Below are 16,583 nucleotides of genomic sequence, written 5' to 3' on the forward strand. Positions count from 1 at the left end.
GGACTTGACAGGATGGATGTTGAAAGGATGTTTCCCCTTGTGGGAGAGACTAAAACTAGGGAGCAGTTTAAAAATAAGGGGGTCTCTCATTTAAGACAGAGGAGAATTTTTTTCTCTGAGGGTCCTGAGACTGTGGAATTCCCTTCCCCAGAAAGCAGTGGAGGCAGGATAATTGAATGTTTTAAGGCAGAGGTAGACAGATTCTTGACAAACCAGGGAGTCAAAGGGTGTCGGAGGTAAGCAGGAAAGTGGAGTTGTGTCCACAAACAGATCAGCCATGATCTTATCGAATGGCAGTGCAAGCTTGAGGGGCTGAGTAGCTGACTCCATGTTCCGAGTATGTACTTATCATTCTAACTTGCAGCTCACACGGGGAAAGGCCTGACAAATGGCCTCCTTTTGAGCTAAAAATTCTGGTTCTAGCTGACAATGGGCTGTACAACAATTATTTTAATACTTTGGGAAAGATTTTTTCTGTTTGTAAACATAATTAATACATATTTAACATGGCTATATATGATGTAATTGAAATCCACCCTGCATCTGTTTCTGTGACCTAGTCTGCATCCTGCACATCACCTTTTTAAGTTTACTGTTTTTGCCTTATAGTCATAACTTTGTATACAGGATCAAATGGTCTTTTACCCACTGCTTTCAGGTGTTCCAAATAACTCAATTCATAATCCAAACAAGAACCCATTTTTTTATTTTATCTATAAAAAGACTTCAGCACTGTAATTTTCAGAGATAGTACAATGAGATTTTATCACACCTTCGAACATGCATTTTCTATCAATGTCTATCAAAGTATTACAAAATCGAAATGTTTATTAAAAAAGCATCAAAATGTAACCACATTCCACTACTGCAAAAATGACAATCTCCCTCAAGCTAATATACTTAAAAAGGACACCTGATTACTTACATAAAAAAGACACTATCAACAAATCCAAAGATTTATTCAATTGTCCCTCTCTCTCTTGCTCGCCAGGCTTATGGCCAAAGTACTCCCTATATTCCCCTCTCTGCTCAGATGGATTGTACTGGAACCTGAAGTTACACTTGTGATTTCCATTCCATCAGCCAGCCACAGCATTATTTATCTGTCACTACGTCTCCCTTATCAAGTTTTCTGGTGAAAATCAACTTTCCTTCTCACTTTTGAATAATATGACCACAATGTGTTTTTCTCATCCTAGATTAGCCTTTGCAGTTCTCTTTTGTGCTAATTTAAGGAGCCTCATTAGTCTTCCTTGTTCAGCTGAATTTTCCACGTGTCCAAAACACCATAACTCAAAAACTTCCAGTCATCATCTTGCTTCATTGTTCAAGGTCGAATTTTCAAATCAGAAATTTAAACAGTTTGCTCACCATCAGCTTGATTTTACAGAAACTCCTTCATACGTTGTTAAAATACCTTTTTCTGCATTGGCTATCTTTTGGTTAGCTTCATCATCTGACGTTACTGGATAAGCCAAGTACACAACACTCCCTAGTTGCTCTGTTACTAACTGTTCACTTGAAGGTCATATTTTGGAAACTGCTGTTTCTTTCCACAGTATTGTGGCTTGTGATGTTTGTTTGTGTAAAAGGGGCACTAGCAGAGTGCAAGCTTTTATTCTTTAGCAGATAGATGCTAAGAGGACAAAGTCAATCAACATTCCAAATACGGCCAAATTCCATTCTCAAGTATCTGTTGTATTATATTCCTTGTATCTGTGGTACCTGGCCTTATTATTTCCATTGCTTTTGAATCCAAGTCAATCATCTAGACTGCTTTTCAGTAAGTTCAGAGTGAACATTGCAAAGATGTGTGATGCTTTAATCAATGCCCATTTTGTTACTTCATAATAAACTCATGCTACTGCTACTACCTAGCTGTCATGATTCTTCCTGTTTTCTCATTCCAACTCCTTGCAAGGCACCGGTTACTCATTTGTCTTTCATTCTAATCCAATGTTATATGAAGCATAGATCCATTTGGCTCTAGTTTTATTACAATTCACTAAATATTCTCAACTCAATTTTTTGTGTTCTTTACCTGATTCCTTTTAATTTTTTTGTAGTGTGATTTTTAGCAGCATTTTCAGTGTGGCTCATGATGCTTTCCTCCATTTTTTTTTTGCGGAGTGTTCAGAATATAGGTCCATCAGAGCCCATGGGGACAATTCCTGAGCTTCAGCTATCACACAGTTGGGATATTTTCCCTACACCAATCCCCCCAGTGCTCTGCAGCGTCTGTTAGGATATATTTTCCTTTTAGCTCACATGTAATACTGGGCTTTTCTTTGAACTTGCAGTCAGAAGTTCTGCCCAGGTAGATTTATCATCATCTCCTCTACACTGACTTCATAGCCATCCGATTAATCAGAGGTACGCACGGTTGTATATTCTTGTACGACTCTGTACTCAACACTTTGTTTTTAAAGTGAACCGTCACAATGGCAGAAATATAGATCCAGTACTGTCACCAGGTTAATTAATATAGCGGCATCAGTAAAACCACAGGAGAAAAGCAACATACTTGACCCAATATATTTATTACATCTGATTGCTCCCACCTAGTGATACTCCTGTACCTACCAGTATTTGCCCCTGTTATACAGCTCAAAATTCTCTCTCCAGACATAGCCCAAGTTCAGAAGAACAGACTTTAGAACTGTACTATTAGATACTTTTCCACCATTTATGATGAAAATATCACATCCAGCATTGCTGAAATCCTGACGACAACACTAGATTATTTGTCAGTTGCACATCTCACACTATTATCCATCTTCTTGTACAAACAGCATTGCTATCCTATAAATGAATGCCTTAGGTTTAGCTGTTTTCTGCTGTGGGTGCTATCCTTAACATGAATATGAAGACTTTTGTATTTCACTTGTACATCAACATTCATTGGTAAGCTTTTCAGTTAAACAAATATAATGAATTAATAGGCCAAATCTAAAATGAAACTTAAACAAGTAAACTTGTATTTCAAAATACTTGATGCATTACTGCAGTCTAAAAAACACAACATCTGTTAAAACTAAAGCCCCATCTCCAATGCATTACCAGGAACCAGGCTGTTTCAGATGGGTAACATGTTGTAATCTAACAGGTCCACTTTGATAATTTATTAAAAGTGAAAGAGACACCCTGGGGGCATATGGCAGTAATGAGCCAATGTGCTGCACCACAGGGCATAGAGTCACCACGCACTGATCTATTAATCGTCAGCGGGCCTTTTTGTGAGGAGCTCCAAGTGTAGGAGACAAGGAGAAAAGCAGTGATGCCATTAGCTACAGTAACTGGAAGAAATCCTGCATGCCTCCAATCAAAGCTGCACAACAGCACTGGCAGAGGTCTGGTTCACAGTCCCCATCCCCTCCTATTCAAAATGGCATGTTCTTGGGAGGAGGTTGGAGAAAAGCTTTTTTCCCATCCCTTTTAAAAAGTAAAACACACGAACTGAAGTGAATGTTTTTGATAAGTTTCTGAAGACAAAGATTTGAAAATCAGTAATGCATTATGTAGTGCTACAGTCAATTAAAAAAAAACACCAGCAGGAACTCTGGCTTATGAGTCGGCAACCTGATTGTGAAACCCTGGACAGATCCCAAACTCGACATCTCTAGACTACAACCTGCATGTCGCACCTGAAGTACTTTGGGCACCTTATGGAAAACATTAGATAAGCCCAGAATTAATGCTGAACAGTCAGCAGTCATAGATTGCACCATCTGTTTTACTCTTGCGTACCAGTAACAGTGGCACATGTTACACAACATCATTTTCCTCCTCTTGTTCTTTAGCAGAATGCTGCTCCGGCCGCATATTTTGAGCCTGCTTGGCGCTAAGGTGAGAGTTACAAGACGACTGTGGCTCGCAACATTCCTGGGCACCATTACCGCCCATCAGGCCCACTTCTTCGTGGTCAGGGTCCTCGTCCATCTGGCACACGCACACCTCTATACCAGAGTCTCCAGTGATCCGCCTGTGCCTTGAGCTTTCTTCCTTCCCTTCTCCTTGGTCGCATAAATCAGAATCTACCTCCAGCGTTTGAAGATCAGAAGCTGTAAGTAAAGCAGATTCCTCATCCCGAACGATATCACCATTTGGCCTGTCAGTTGGAGAACTGGGCAATGTCCCTGAAGTGTCAGACAATTGATGGTCATCTTCCCGTTCCCAAGTGGAGGAGTTGGATTCTGCTTCTTGTGTCACTGCCTCTTGCACAGGTGAGGTTACAGTCTCCTGCAAGGCAGGCTGTCTCTCTGCAACAGCGTTTTCATGGTTAGATGTCTGTGCATTCTGCTGCTGTAGTTCAGTATAGGGAGGTGGGGGTGTTGGTGGGTGCCCTGCCACTTCCTCATAGTCTGGAAGCTTACAGTTTGTCCAAAATCCTATTGGGGAAATAAGAGAATTAACTGGTGGAATGTGACTGTGTGACAAGATTTGTTGCTGTAGTTAAACACAGGATGAATGTGTTGAATATCATACAGACGTTCCTGATCATTTTTCTGTTCATTAAGGTGAAGCGTGCCTTTACTTGGAAGAGATGGTAACTTTTGTAGTTAATATCAGCAAAGACTTGTAAAATAGGTATAGCACAGGAAAAGAGAAATTAGCAATTTTGACATGTCCGCGCTGTACTTCATTTTATTCGGCCTTTTAAAAAATTATTTTCACGGGATGTGGGCATCGCTGGTTAGGCCAGCATTTAGTGGCTATCCCAATTTCCCTCAAGAAACTGGTGGTGAGCCGCCTCCCTAAACCGCTGCAGTCCATGTGGGGTAGGTACACCCACAGTGCTGTTTGGAAGGGAGTGCCAGGATTTTGAGCCAGCAACATTGCAAGGAAAGGCAATTCAATTCCAAGTCAGGGTGCTGTGTGGTTTGGAGGGGAACTTGCAGGTGGAGGTGTTTCCATGCATCTGCTGCCCTTATCCTTCTCGGTAGTAAAGGTCACAGGTTTGATAGGTGCTGACTAAGGAGCCCTGGAGCGTTGCTGCAGTGCAACTTGTAGATGGTACACACTGCTGCCACTGTGTGTCGGTGGTGGAGGGAGTGAATTTTTAAGGTGGTGGATGGGGTGCCAATTAAGTGGGCTGCTTTGTCCTGGATGGTGTTGAGCTGCACTCATCCAGGCAAGTGGATAGTATTCCATCACACTCCTGACTTGTGCCTTGTAGATGGTGGACAGGCTTTGGGGAGTCAGGAGGTCAGTTACCTGCCACAGAATTCCCAGCCTCTGACCTGCTCTTGCAGCTACAGTACTTATATGGCCGGTCCAGTTCAGGTTCTGGTCATAGGTAACGGCCAGGATGTTGAGATTGAGATTTAACAACAATGACAATCTTTGTGTAATGCCCCTCTGCACGGATTTCATGTATACTCACTTAAATCCAATGGTTGTGTTGTGTAGGTGCTAGCACCTTGGTAAGCCATCAAGCTGATCTCCCGCTGACGTTGCTCCTGTTGCAGCCGCAGTTTCACACGCCGGTGCCGATAAGCACAGCAACAGCTGAGCATAATAATGATAGTCCAGACCAGCCAGAACCCTGCCATAGTCCAAGAAAAAGTGTTGCTCAGAATTGCATTATACTTGGATGAGCTAATATGATGTGCGCAAACCATTTAGGTTTAAGTTAACTTTACATGAACTAAGTCCTTCAACTTACAAGGCTGAAATCATTGGCTTTTACTTCACAGCTGTAACTCGCACCATTTACAAATATAGCACTGTTCAAACGCATAATAGCACCTATCGAGATCAATGCTTTTGCAAGCCCGATGGAAGTTACAGCATCTAGAATTATCTTATTTTAAACAGTCTGTTGGACGAACTGATCTATGGGAGGTAGACATCAGTGACAGTAGAAGGGAAGGTGGGCATTGCCCAATAAAGGCTGTGGGTTTCAGCCCCACTGCAGGACTATCATACATGGGCTAATATTCAAGTACAGTACTGAGGGAATGCTGCATTGTTGGAGGGGTCATCTTTCCAATGAGACCAAGGCATGTCAAAGATCCCATGATGCTATCCAAAAAATCAGCAAAAAACTCTGTCTTTACCAATATTCTTCCCTCAATCAAAACCACCAAAACTTGCACTAACCAGAAAACTGGGAGAACTCCCTACTCTTGCTTGGATAATGCCATTAGATTTTTAATCATCTGCAAAAAGCACTGGAACATGCAGATGATACTTGTTTTAACACATAATCCGAAAGATGGCAGATGCAAGATTCCCTCAGTATTGCACTGAACTGTCATCCTAGATTGGAGGTATCGAGTACCCTTGTGAATTGGCCCAATTCCCAATTTCATATGGGCCATGGTGCAGTACCTCAATGGCAGCATTATTGCTTCATCTCCTGTACACAGACAAGTATATACCATGGATAGCAGCAGTTGGAAGATGGATCATTGGGTCCATCACGAGCAGTGAGTGACAGAAGTGAACGAACGGCAATTGTGACAAATGGAGCTTTGTGTGCAGGGCTTGTGATGATGTAACACATTCACTATCTGCGGTCTGGAATGGGGCTTATACTCCCACCTTCTGATCTTAAGTATCTTTGTGCCCAAGACCCTGAGAAACACAATCCTCTGGCAACTAAAGGAAGTTTCTGTGCTCACACTGAGAAACTTACACCACAACTCGTAATAGTAGGTGCAACACTCAGTCTCCCCACAGCAGTATCCTGTCTCACACCAGTAAGGTTCGTTGTTCACTCCAAAACATAGTTCTTTGGCCTGAAAAGATATGAGAGAGTAAAAATAGTCCACAAGTACACACTAAAACACTATAAAGTTGGAAGAAATAGAAAGGAGTAAAGATAATCTGAAAAATTGTTGCAGACAGAAAGGCATTATATAAACTACTTGTTTTAATCAAGGAATGTGATCACATACCAGAAGGATTTTGAAAAGCCACCTAAGTTTTTAAAAAAAACTAACTTTAACATTCATAACACTTCTTAATAAAGAACGGGCAAAGAGCTCCACAAAGGAAATGCTAATGTTAAGCAGTAAATTTCAATACGACTGGGAGGAATGATCCAAATGATTCATCCCAACTGCACTACAATGGAATGCTTGTGAATTGCAGGCACTGAATTCAAATTTTCAAGAGCTCCGAATGCCATTATTTTAAGTACTGATGTGCCTCATCCCTTTGCAAGAAACCATTCCAGAACATTCTAACCTGGATGTTCTTCGTTGTCTTCATATTAAATGACAGGAATAAATATATTGCTCTTGGAATTCTCCAAAGTGCTCATCAGGGCACTCCTTGCTACCTCATTGGCAGCAATCCCAAAATCCCTATCCTCTTGCCAACCTTCCCACAAAGTACATCATTACAGAGAAATCCTCCCTTAACTTCTCCTTCCACAGAAACTCTATGTGGATTCACAGCCACTCTTGGCCTTTTACATGGTCTCTCTATCAAAACAGAGAAGGCCATCTCTCATCAGCACTCATATTCCTCTTCCAACTATATTTCATTCTGTACCTGCCTTGGAATAGACTTCCCCCATAAACTTAAAGGCACTTTTTTTTCAATTCCGAACTGTCTATCCTTTGTTGTTGTGTTCCACATGGTAATCCTGCAGCGATCAATCTGCTTAAACACACTCCAACCACTGCCTTTGGTTTCTTGAACCCAATAAATCTCAAACTCTACCAAACTGGTCATTCCCCTGGAACCACCCCTATCTTTGTTCTATTAAGACCAAAGGGGACAGATTTCAGCATATAGAAAAGTAATGGATTAGCGAGATCAAGCACCAACTTCTGCCAAACTCCTCACTACTCCTTCAACCGTTCCCTGTACCCTCACCTCCAAGTGAGCAGCTCAAGGACTTATCACTAACATTAAGACTCTGTTTTACTGCTTTTACATCCTTCCCCACCACCCCCCCCCCCCCCCCCCAAGTCCTGAACCCACATCTTTTGTTCTTTCCGAGCTCTCCTCATGCCCTCTCTGAGCTCAACTTGCCCACGAGGCCCACTTCCTCTATCTGGACTCAAGTCCCACTAAACTGCAGACAATCCAATGTCTCTTATTGACCTCTACACTAGTTTCTACTCAACAGTTCCCTCTCATGTGCTGTTGCCTCAATTTCAAATCAGCCTCACACAAAACCACCATTGACCCCTCTGTCCTTGCAAACTACTGCCCCATCTCCAACTTTTCCCTCCAGAATTCCTGAACATGATGTCACCTCCTAAATCCATGCCCATCTTTCCCACAAATCCATGTCTGAATCTCTCCAACAGTTTTCTAACCTTGCCACAGCATTGAAGTAGCCCTAATTCAAGTCACAAATGACATTCTCTGTGACTATGATCTTGGTGCACTATCACTCCTTATCCTTCTTGAACTCTCTGCAGCCTTTGACACAGATGACCAACTCATCCTCCTCCAACATCTCTCAAATGTCCAGCTCACCAGGACTACCCTCACCCTGTTCCACTTTTACCTATCCAGTTGCAGTTAAACAATTTCCTGCAATAGCTTTCCTCCCTGCCTCTGTACAGTGCCTCAGGGATCAATCATTGACATTTTTCCATTTCTCATGCACATGCTGCCCCTTGCTGACATATCTGAAGGCACACCATCAGGTTCTGCAAGTAGAATGAGAACATCCAGCTCTACCTCACCACCACCTCTAATTGTCTCTATTTATGGCCACTGGCTCAGGCTGAATCAGACTGTTTACAACTTTGACTATTTCACACAGCTTCCAACCCCCATATCCTTACCATCTCGAAGACTGCTTACTTCCACCTCCCTAACCTTCTACATCCTTTCTTCAGCTTAGCTTCTACTGAAACCCTGATTCATGCTTTTGCCCCCTTCAACCGAGACTATTGCAATGCTCTCCCGGCTGGCTGCCTATAATCCACCATCCATAAATTTAAGGTCATTCAAAACTCTGCTGCTTGTACTCCAACTCACACCAAGTCACCCAATATCTTGTTGAACTATATTAATTTTTAGTCCTGTTTTGCGCTCCCCATTTCCTTCACTCCACCATTGATGACTGTGCCTTCAGCAATCAAGGTGGTAAGCTCAGGAAATTCCTCTGTAAATCTCCGCAGCACCATCTCTCTCTCTACCTTTTACGACTTACCTCTGAGAAAGTTTTAGTCACGTCGTAATATCACCTTCGTCAGCTCAGTGATAATTTTTGTCTTATTACGCTCTGCCTGATTACCTTGGGACATTTTCCCACGTTAAAGACACTCTATAAATGCAAGTATTGGTGTTGTAAATGCTGCTCTTGAACCAGCCTGTCTGTTAAGTCTGCTGACAAGAAAAATTCCCCATTTGAAATTTAATGAAGACTTCCTTAACTGTATTAATCAAAATGCACCTAGTTACCACTGCTAAATATATCAAGGAATATTTTCATTATTGCAACTGTACAATGCAAAATGCTTACCCACTGCATTTAGTTACTTGTCTCAAGGTTGCTTGCAAGTCTTGATCAACAACCTAATGTGCACAATATCTGAATGCAAGGAATGAACAAAGACATGGTTTTCTAATTGTTGAGCCTATACTGAAGTATTTTTTTATGAAATGATTCTTTACTAACTGCTGCCTCACTAAACCATTACCCAAAATGAAAATATGAATGCAAACCTGATTTTCTTGATTTTTTCCATCCCAGGAGCACATTACATTTTTCCATTTCTCCAGGCAGTGAAGATGAATTTTTTTCTAGGTGAAGGGAAATTTTAACAGGAAATGGACTAGAGAAAATTCAAAGAAAATACTGGTGTCGCATAGAGGATTATTTTGGTGTTTTCACCCAAAAACAGTTGATTTGACCAAAAGAAACTGACCTAAACACCCTTTTTTTAAACAGCGTATCAGCTATTTCTAGATCGTCAGAGGTCAAAAAGCCTGATGCAGGGTACGTGAAGCATTGCCCTCCATTGTGTTAGGACTCAGCAATCTGCTACATTCAATGTCAGAACTTAGAAAACTAAATTAAAATGATCGGTGGCAAGTTCACAGCAGTAATTTGATCTCTCGAGTCTGCTGATATTCACTCGTCATCAGAACTATGATCAAATTACTTCTGTAAGTCATTACCATCCATCTCCTATGCTATATATAACTTGTCTGATACCCTAAAAGGTGGCTGACTAGCTGTAACATCACCCTACTGTTTACTCATGTTATTTTTAGGAGAAAAACACATTCCCCTCTTTTTCTCATCAATTTTCTTCTGTGCTGTCCAGGCCTTGCTGCTACACAGGTCCAGAGGCATGAATCACCATCTCATACCTCACAAAAGTGAGCATTCACAGGCTGTTTAACAATGGGAAGCATCACAGGACATCATTGTTACCTGACATCCTTCCAGAGACACTTCGGGTAGGGCTCACTCGATAGCGGCCCTGGTCGGATACCTCACCCCTAACTCAGGAGTATCATGATCAACCACAGCACCTCCACTGCCTTCCTGACTTGTATTATGAAATAAGAGCAGACCGTATGACCCTCTGAGCCTGCTGCTCCATTCAGTAAGAATTCATGCTGAATTTCTACATCAACTCCATTTTTCCACCTGATCCCCATATCACTCAATTACATTCATGTCCAAAAATCTCAGTCTTGCATATACCCATTGACAATCACAGCCCTCAAGGGTAGAGAATTCCAAAGATTCTCAACCCTCCAAGTGAAGAAATTTCTCTTCATCTATGTCCTAAATGGCCGACCTCTTACCCGGACACTGTGATCACTATTTCTAGACTTTTCGACCAAGAGAAACAGCCTTTCAGTATCAACTGGGTCAAAACCTCTCAGAATTTTCTACAATTCAATGACCTCTCTCATTCTTCAAAACTTCAGAGAATATAAGCACATTCTATTCAACTGCTCTTCGGAGGACAACCCTCTCATTCCAGTAATCAAGTGAACTTTTGTTCCACACCTTTAAGGCCAGTAAATCCTTCCTTCAGATATGGAGACTAAAACTGTACACAGTACTCTGGGTGTGGTCTCACCAAAACCTTATATAATTGCAGCAAGGGTTGCTTACTCGTATACTACAACCCCCTTGCAATAAAGGCTAACATACCTTCCTAACTGCTCGTTATACCCACATGTTATCTTTGTGATTTATGTACAAGGACACTCAAATACCTCTGAATAGCAACATTTACTAAACTCTCACCTGTTTGGAAATATTGTGTTTTTCCATTCTTCTGAGCAAAGTGGATAATTTCACATTTCCTCACATTCTATTCCATCTGTTACCTTCTTGCAGTGTTCAGCACCATTTGCAACTCCTCAGATAACAAAGCGGTCCATGTCCACAAGCATGAAGACCTGGACAACATCCAGCTGATAAGTTTGAAGTAACATTTGTGCCACACAAGTGGCAGGTAATAACCACCTCCAACAAGAGAGAATCTATACACTTGCCCAGTAAATTCAAACACATTGCCATCGCTGAATCCCCCAGCATCAACATCCTGAGGGATGACTGTTGACCAGAAACTTAACTAGATCAGCCACATAAATACTGTGGCTACAAGAGCAGGTCAGAGGCTGGGAATTCTGCAGCGAGTGGCTCACCACCTGATTCCCCAAAGCCTGTACATCTACAAGGCACAAGTCAGGAGTGTGATGGAATATTCTCCATTCATCTGGATGGGTGCTGGCTGCATCAATACTCAAGAAGCTCAACACCATCCAGGACAGTACAATCCAACTTAAACATTTGCTCCCTCCACCAATGTCGCCACCATGTGCACTCGCATAGCAGCTCTTAAGGCTTCTCTGGCAGCGTCTCTCAAACCAGCTACCTCTGCTACCTAAAAGGACGAAGGCATCAGACGTATAAGAACACCATTACCTCCAAGTTCTTCTCCAAGCCACACACCATCCCGACATGGACAGACATGTGTTGTGCTCTGGGAGAAGTGCTGGTTCAATGAAAATTTAACTGGACATTCAAATAGCTCTGCCCATGGCAAACATTGCATAGCAATACAACATTTTTCCACAGGAAGAAATGTTAACAGGTGGGAATTGACATAACACTTTTATAAGTGTCATTTCAGTGACACTGACAGGGCTATTGCTCAGAACATTCACTGCCAACACACAGCCTATGTTTTGCTCTTTGTGGGAGACATTTTATATTGAGGGAAGCCTGAATCACAGGTCAAAAGTCTGATGGGGGGGGCTTTGGGCACAGGAAACACTGAACCCACTCCTAATGTACATAAATTACAAGCACTTGGGGCAGTTTGTGACGTCTGCAAGTTGATTGCGCAAAAATGGAAATATACTTAAAAAGAATTTGGCTCCCACCCAGCAACTATGTAATGTCCTGACACAATAGAACTTTACAGGAATGCTGAAAGTGAGACCCCAGCCACATCAGAGCTGGTTCACACTTTTGGGTCAGTCAAAGCCGTACTCACGAGGAACAGTCCTCACCTAGGTTTAAAAATGAGATGCCAAGTTTGCAAACTCAGTGGGCAAAAAGTAAGGATACCTCTCCTTTCCTATCGAACCACTTGCTTTCTAAATTCAATTAAACAGAAATGAACACGAAGAGTGATTTTTGGTGTTCTCTTCCTATGTGTGTACACAAAAAAATTATTTTATCGCATCTATTATGACACATAACCGAGATATTTACCCAAAATAGATTCAATAGAGGATAAATGAACGTTGTGTAAAGGTTTAACAAAACTTCCTGGCTTTTGTATTCTTGTAAACAGATCAACCCATTATTTCCAGGTTAGAGAATTACCTGCCAGCTTGAGTTTATTATACTTAGATATCCTATTAAGGTCCATTGGTCACACAGAAATTCCTTCATTTTGCACTCTGTGCCTCAAATAATAAAGCCAAGGCGACTCTCTGCTTCCCTTCCAAGCTTATTAATAAGTCCTATCACCTTTAAAAATTTGTGCTCCGTGTTCCTCCAACTCTGGCCCTTGCATTTCTCTGATTTTAACTGCTCCACCATTGGCAGCCTGACCTTCGGCCATCTGTGTCTTAAATTCTGGAACTCCCTCCTTAAGCCCCTCCGCGCCCCTCTCTTCCTTTAAGATGCTCCTTGAAACCTACTCCTTGACTGAGCTTTTTGCCATCTGTCCTAATATCACCTTATGTGGCTTCATGTTTCATTTTCGTTTGTTAACGTGCTCGTGAAGCTCCTGCGGACGTTTTCTACATTAAAGGTGCTATATAAATGAAAGTGTGTTGCTGGACCCCCGTTCCTTTTAAAACTCTCCCATTTTAGGTGTCATTTTATAACTTTTTACAAGTATTCCCCCTTCCCCCACCAGCTTATTGCTGCTGTGTACAGGCCCCACAGGGCTGGGTACTTCCTGGTCACACACGTCAGCAGGCAGAGGCCCTTTAAATCTGGGGGATACTGTAGGCAGACAAGCGGCCAAGGCCCCGGTGCTATCATTCCTTCTCCCCCGCCCCGCTTTCTTTCTTTCTGGTTGGGGCCTACCCCCTGCAGCCGAAGCCTCGGACTTTCCTGGAGCGGAGGTCCGCTTGCGCTCGCTCCCCACCACCCCCAAAAGCCGTACCTCGGCGTGAAGTTCCATTCGCGACGGTCCGACGGGGAAGGCTGGGGAGATGAAGAAGAGAAACCCGATGATCATCTTATCCATGTATCGGTCGCGGCGACGCTCATTTAGTTCAAATTTCCGCTCGAGCCTCCAACGGCCATGGAGACCCCCCCTGCACCCGCCCACCGCGGCCCCGGATAGACCGGGGCTCTCCCGGTCCCGCCACCCCATTGGCTAGCTCCGCTGTCAATCTGCGCCACTTTCGCCATCCCAGTTTCCCATTGGTTCACGTCGGGTCGCCCGGCCACGACTGGAGGTCGTGATTGGCTGGACACCATGTCCATCATCGCGGACAAAACTTTTCCGTCAGGCATGTGGAAAGTTTTCCGCAACTTTTTTTGTCCCCAGTTGAGGTGTCTCAAAGCATTCACCTTTTGTCAGGGCAGAGTCTGCAGAAGCTGGAACTCTATATACCGAGTTCTGAAAAAAAAAAAGCTTAGAGACCTTGAAACTTTAACTGTAAAAGATCCCCCAGGCTAATTTTTATCCCTGAACCAACTTCTGGTCATTCATTTTATTATGGGTTGAGAAGCTGTACCCGGCAATGAGGAATGATATTCCCCACCCATTTTGTAGATGCTGTTTGACTTGCTGTGTATTTGCTGAGTTTGCCTCACCATGAACCCATGTTTGCGTTGTGCGACACAATCTTATAATCCCAAATTGTTTTGGAGTCATTCATGTCTTTTAACATTTAGTTAGTGAATAGGAAATACTGACACTTCATTTTCGAGCTTTATAACTGTTCTTAAAGTAGCTACAGGTTGCTACCCAGCTTACAAATTATGTTACATATTGGAATTGTATCTATGCTCTTGATAAGACTTTACAAATCCTCTTCAGTCATGAGCATTTAATGATTGGGGGAAAACAGTGCAACTTGCAAATGAATGTCGTAAAAATACACCGGTACAATTCTTCCAAGTTGCTTTATACTTTATATTTCAACACAAGAATAACATTTATGCCAGGGAGGACAATTAGAGCGCAACCGGAACCTTCGTGGCGAAGTTGTTTCCCGGTCGGACGTCGTTGCAAGTTGCAACAAAAATGGCGGCGGGTCGGTGATGGAAGTGGTTTGCAGCCGAATGTCTTGAGTGTTTTGTCTTAAACCGAGCGACTGGCGACAGGTAAGGGCTGCAGGCGTTAAAAGAGACTTTTTTGTTGTTGTTGCTGCTGCTCTTCGTCCCCGGTCTGCTTCGCAGTGATATCTTCTTGTCTGTTCTAGTGAACGTCGAGGCAAGCGCGAGGAACACGACCTTATTTACCAATTAGCTTGCCGGACTGAACATTGAGTTCAATCATTTCAGAGCATAACGGGGCCCACTTTTTATTTTTAGTTTTTTATTTATTTTATTTTAGTATGTTTCTGCTGCGCCTACCCACTTTTTCATGTTTGTGCTTCGGGCCAGGGCTGTTCATTTTTCTGTCAGTTAACACACTCTCTGCACTGACGCTTTGTCTTTCACCACACCGTTAACATACCGTTTGCCTTTGCTCCATGACCTTTTGGTCAGTTATTCTCTGTGACCTTGTCCTATCAACACCTCTTTTGTTGTGTCTTGCCCCACGCCCACTTTATTTGCTTAAAGCCTATTACAGTTCTAACATTTGCCAGTTCTGATGAAGGGTCACTGACCTGAAACGTTAACTCTGCTTCTCTCTCCACAGATGCTGCCAGACCTGCTGAGTATTTCCAGCGTTTCTTGTTTTTATTTCAGATTTCCAGCATCTGCACTATTTTGCTTTTATTATCTTGTTGCCTCCTGTTGGCTTCAACCAAGGAGCATGCACGGAGGGATCTGACGGCCGTTGGCCCTCTACGGGGACCATTCCCCCCCACAAAGTTCTGCACATTGTGCAGTACAGGGACAACGGGGTGAGAAAGTGTTTACAAGTATATCAGAGTGAAAGAGAGGGGTTGAGCATTGTCGGTCCATTAAAGACCGACACAGAACTCTAGCCTGACAATTAAAGTTAGGTGACAATTTCTGATTTAAAAAGTAGTACCCTCTCCATGATGCTCCTATCCAAGTTATACTAATGTAATTAATTGTGACAGTTGTGTACTATCAATGGGAATTTTCATGAAAACCGAAATTTGAAAGCAGTGTGAAGTGAGAAAGAAGGGAGGGACTGGGTGAAGTGCTTTCACGTTAGGATAGAAAGTAAGTGTTCACTGAGGCATAGAATAAAGAGTGCATCGGATCATGGATGAACAGAGCTGGGCAAATTCATGGGAAGGAGAGTGCCAGTGAAATGGAGGGGTTGGATGCGAAGCCCCTCTCTGAACGAGTGGGTAATTGGATCGGTTATAGTGTCTCTGACCTGACAGGTGGTGGACAATCCATACCACTATCAAAATAAAACTTTTCTTTTGCAACACCAGTATAAAATCGAGTATAATTTCTATGAAGTAATCATGAAGGAGTCTCTGCTCCATTTCCTCCATATTGGAGGCAGCCAGCATCGACTGAGGTGCAGTTGTTTCATTGTTCGCGAGGAGCAGCACTCACGCAGGAACATGTGGGGATTCACTCGAAGTGGGAAATATAAAAGGTGGAATCACCAGGAGCATCCACATTCGCAGCTCTGTCCTTAAGTAACCGAGCTGGTCGCGTCCAGCAGAAGCTGCAGTGTGTGTCACTTTTCCTCCCCAGGCCTTTGATCACTTCAGGCATCCTTATTGTTTGGCACTGACCAGCCAGAGCTTTTAGGGGTGCTGTGCAGCTGTTTCCCCAGGTGTTAGAATTTGTGAGGAAGCTGGTTGTTACATGTGAGTTTGTTCTCCCAGTGTGACAAGCCATTGTTCTGCTTTATGCTCACTGCATCACGCCTAATTGGTGAATTCTACGTGTAGATCTGCATGTGACTTTACAACCTGCTTGAACGAGGTCTTCTGCAGGACTGTGGCACAAGAGCGCTTGTCATCCAAGATCTCGTTGTAGAAGATCAGTGCTTCAGTGT

The 16,583-nt window shown here is 42.9% G+C and overlaps 2 protein-coding genes across 7 annotated transcripts in view; one reads left to right on the plus strand and one right to left on the minus strand.

The window, feature by feature from the left end:
- Nucleotides 1-683: 683 nt before the first annotated feature.
- Nucleotides 684-13,745, minus strand: LOC137357098 (WW domain-binding protein 1-like). Of its 5 annotated transcripts, none has more exons than XM_068023124.1 (5): nucleotides 13,575-13,661; nucleotides 11,189-11,343; nucleotides 6,641-6,743; nucleotides 5,384-5,545; nucleotides 684-4,388 (listed from the first exon to the last, which is right to left on the minus strand). In XM_068023124.1, the coding sequence occupies exons 2-5, from the start codon at nucleotides 11,213-11,215 to the stop codon at nucleotides 3,766-3,768; spliced, it is 915 nt and encodes a 304-aa protein (XP_067879225.1). In that variant the 5' UTR covers nucleotides 11,216-11,343; nucleotides 13,575-13,661; the 3' UTR covers nucleotides 684-3,765. The 5 variants fall into 5 exon arrangements, with proteins under 5 accessions (XP_067879225.1, XP_067879226.1, XP_067879223.1 ...); XM_068023125.1 differs by having other exon boundaries at nucleotides 11,189-11,358; nucleotides 13,575-13,649; XM_068023122.1 differs by lacking the exon at nucleotides 11,189-11,343 and having other exon boundaries at nucleotides 13,575-13,745.
- Nucleotides 13,746-14,587: 842 nt separating this feature from the next.
- LOC137357097 (outer mitochondrial transmembrane helix translocase-like) overlaps nucleotides 14,588-16,583 on the plus strand; it is a 37,220-nt gene continuing 35,224 nt past the window's right edge. For both annotated transcript variants that reach the window (XM_068023121.1, XM_068023120.1), the window contains exon 1: nucleotides 14,588-14,746. The gene's annotated coding sequence lies outside the window, so the exon portion shown is untranslated. The remainder of the gene's footprint in view (nucleotides 14,747-16,583) is intronic.

Source organism: Heterodontus francisci, chromosome 47 (genome assembly GCF_036365525.1).
Source record: "Heterodontus francisci isolate sHetFra1 chromosome 47, sHetFra1.hap1, whole genome shotgun sequence".
Lineage (NCBI taxonomy): Eukaryota > Metazoa > Chordata > Chondrichthyes > Heterodontiformes > Heterodontidae > Heterodontus > Heterodontus francisci.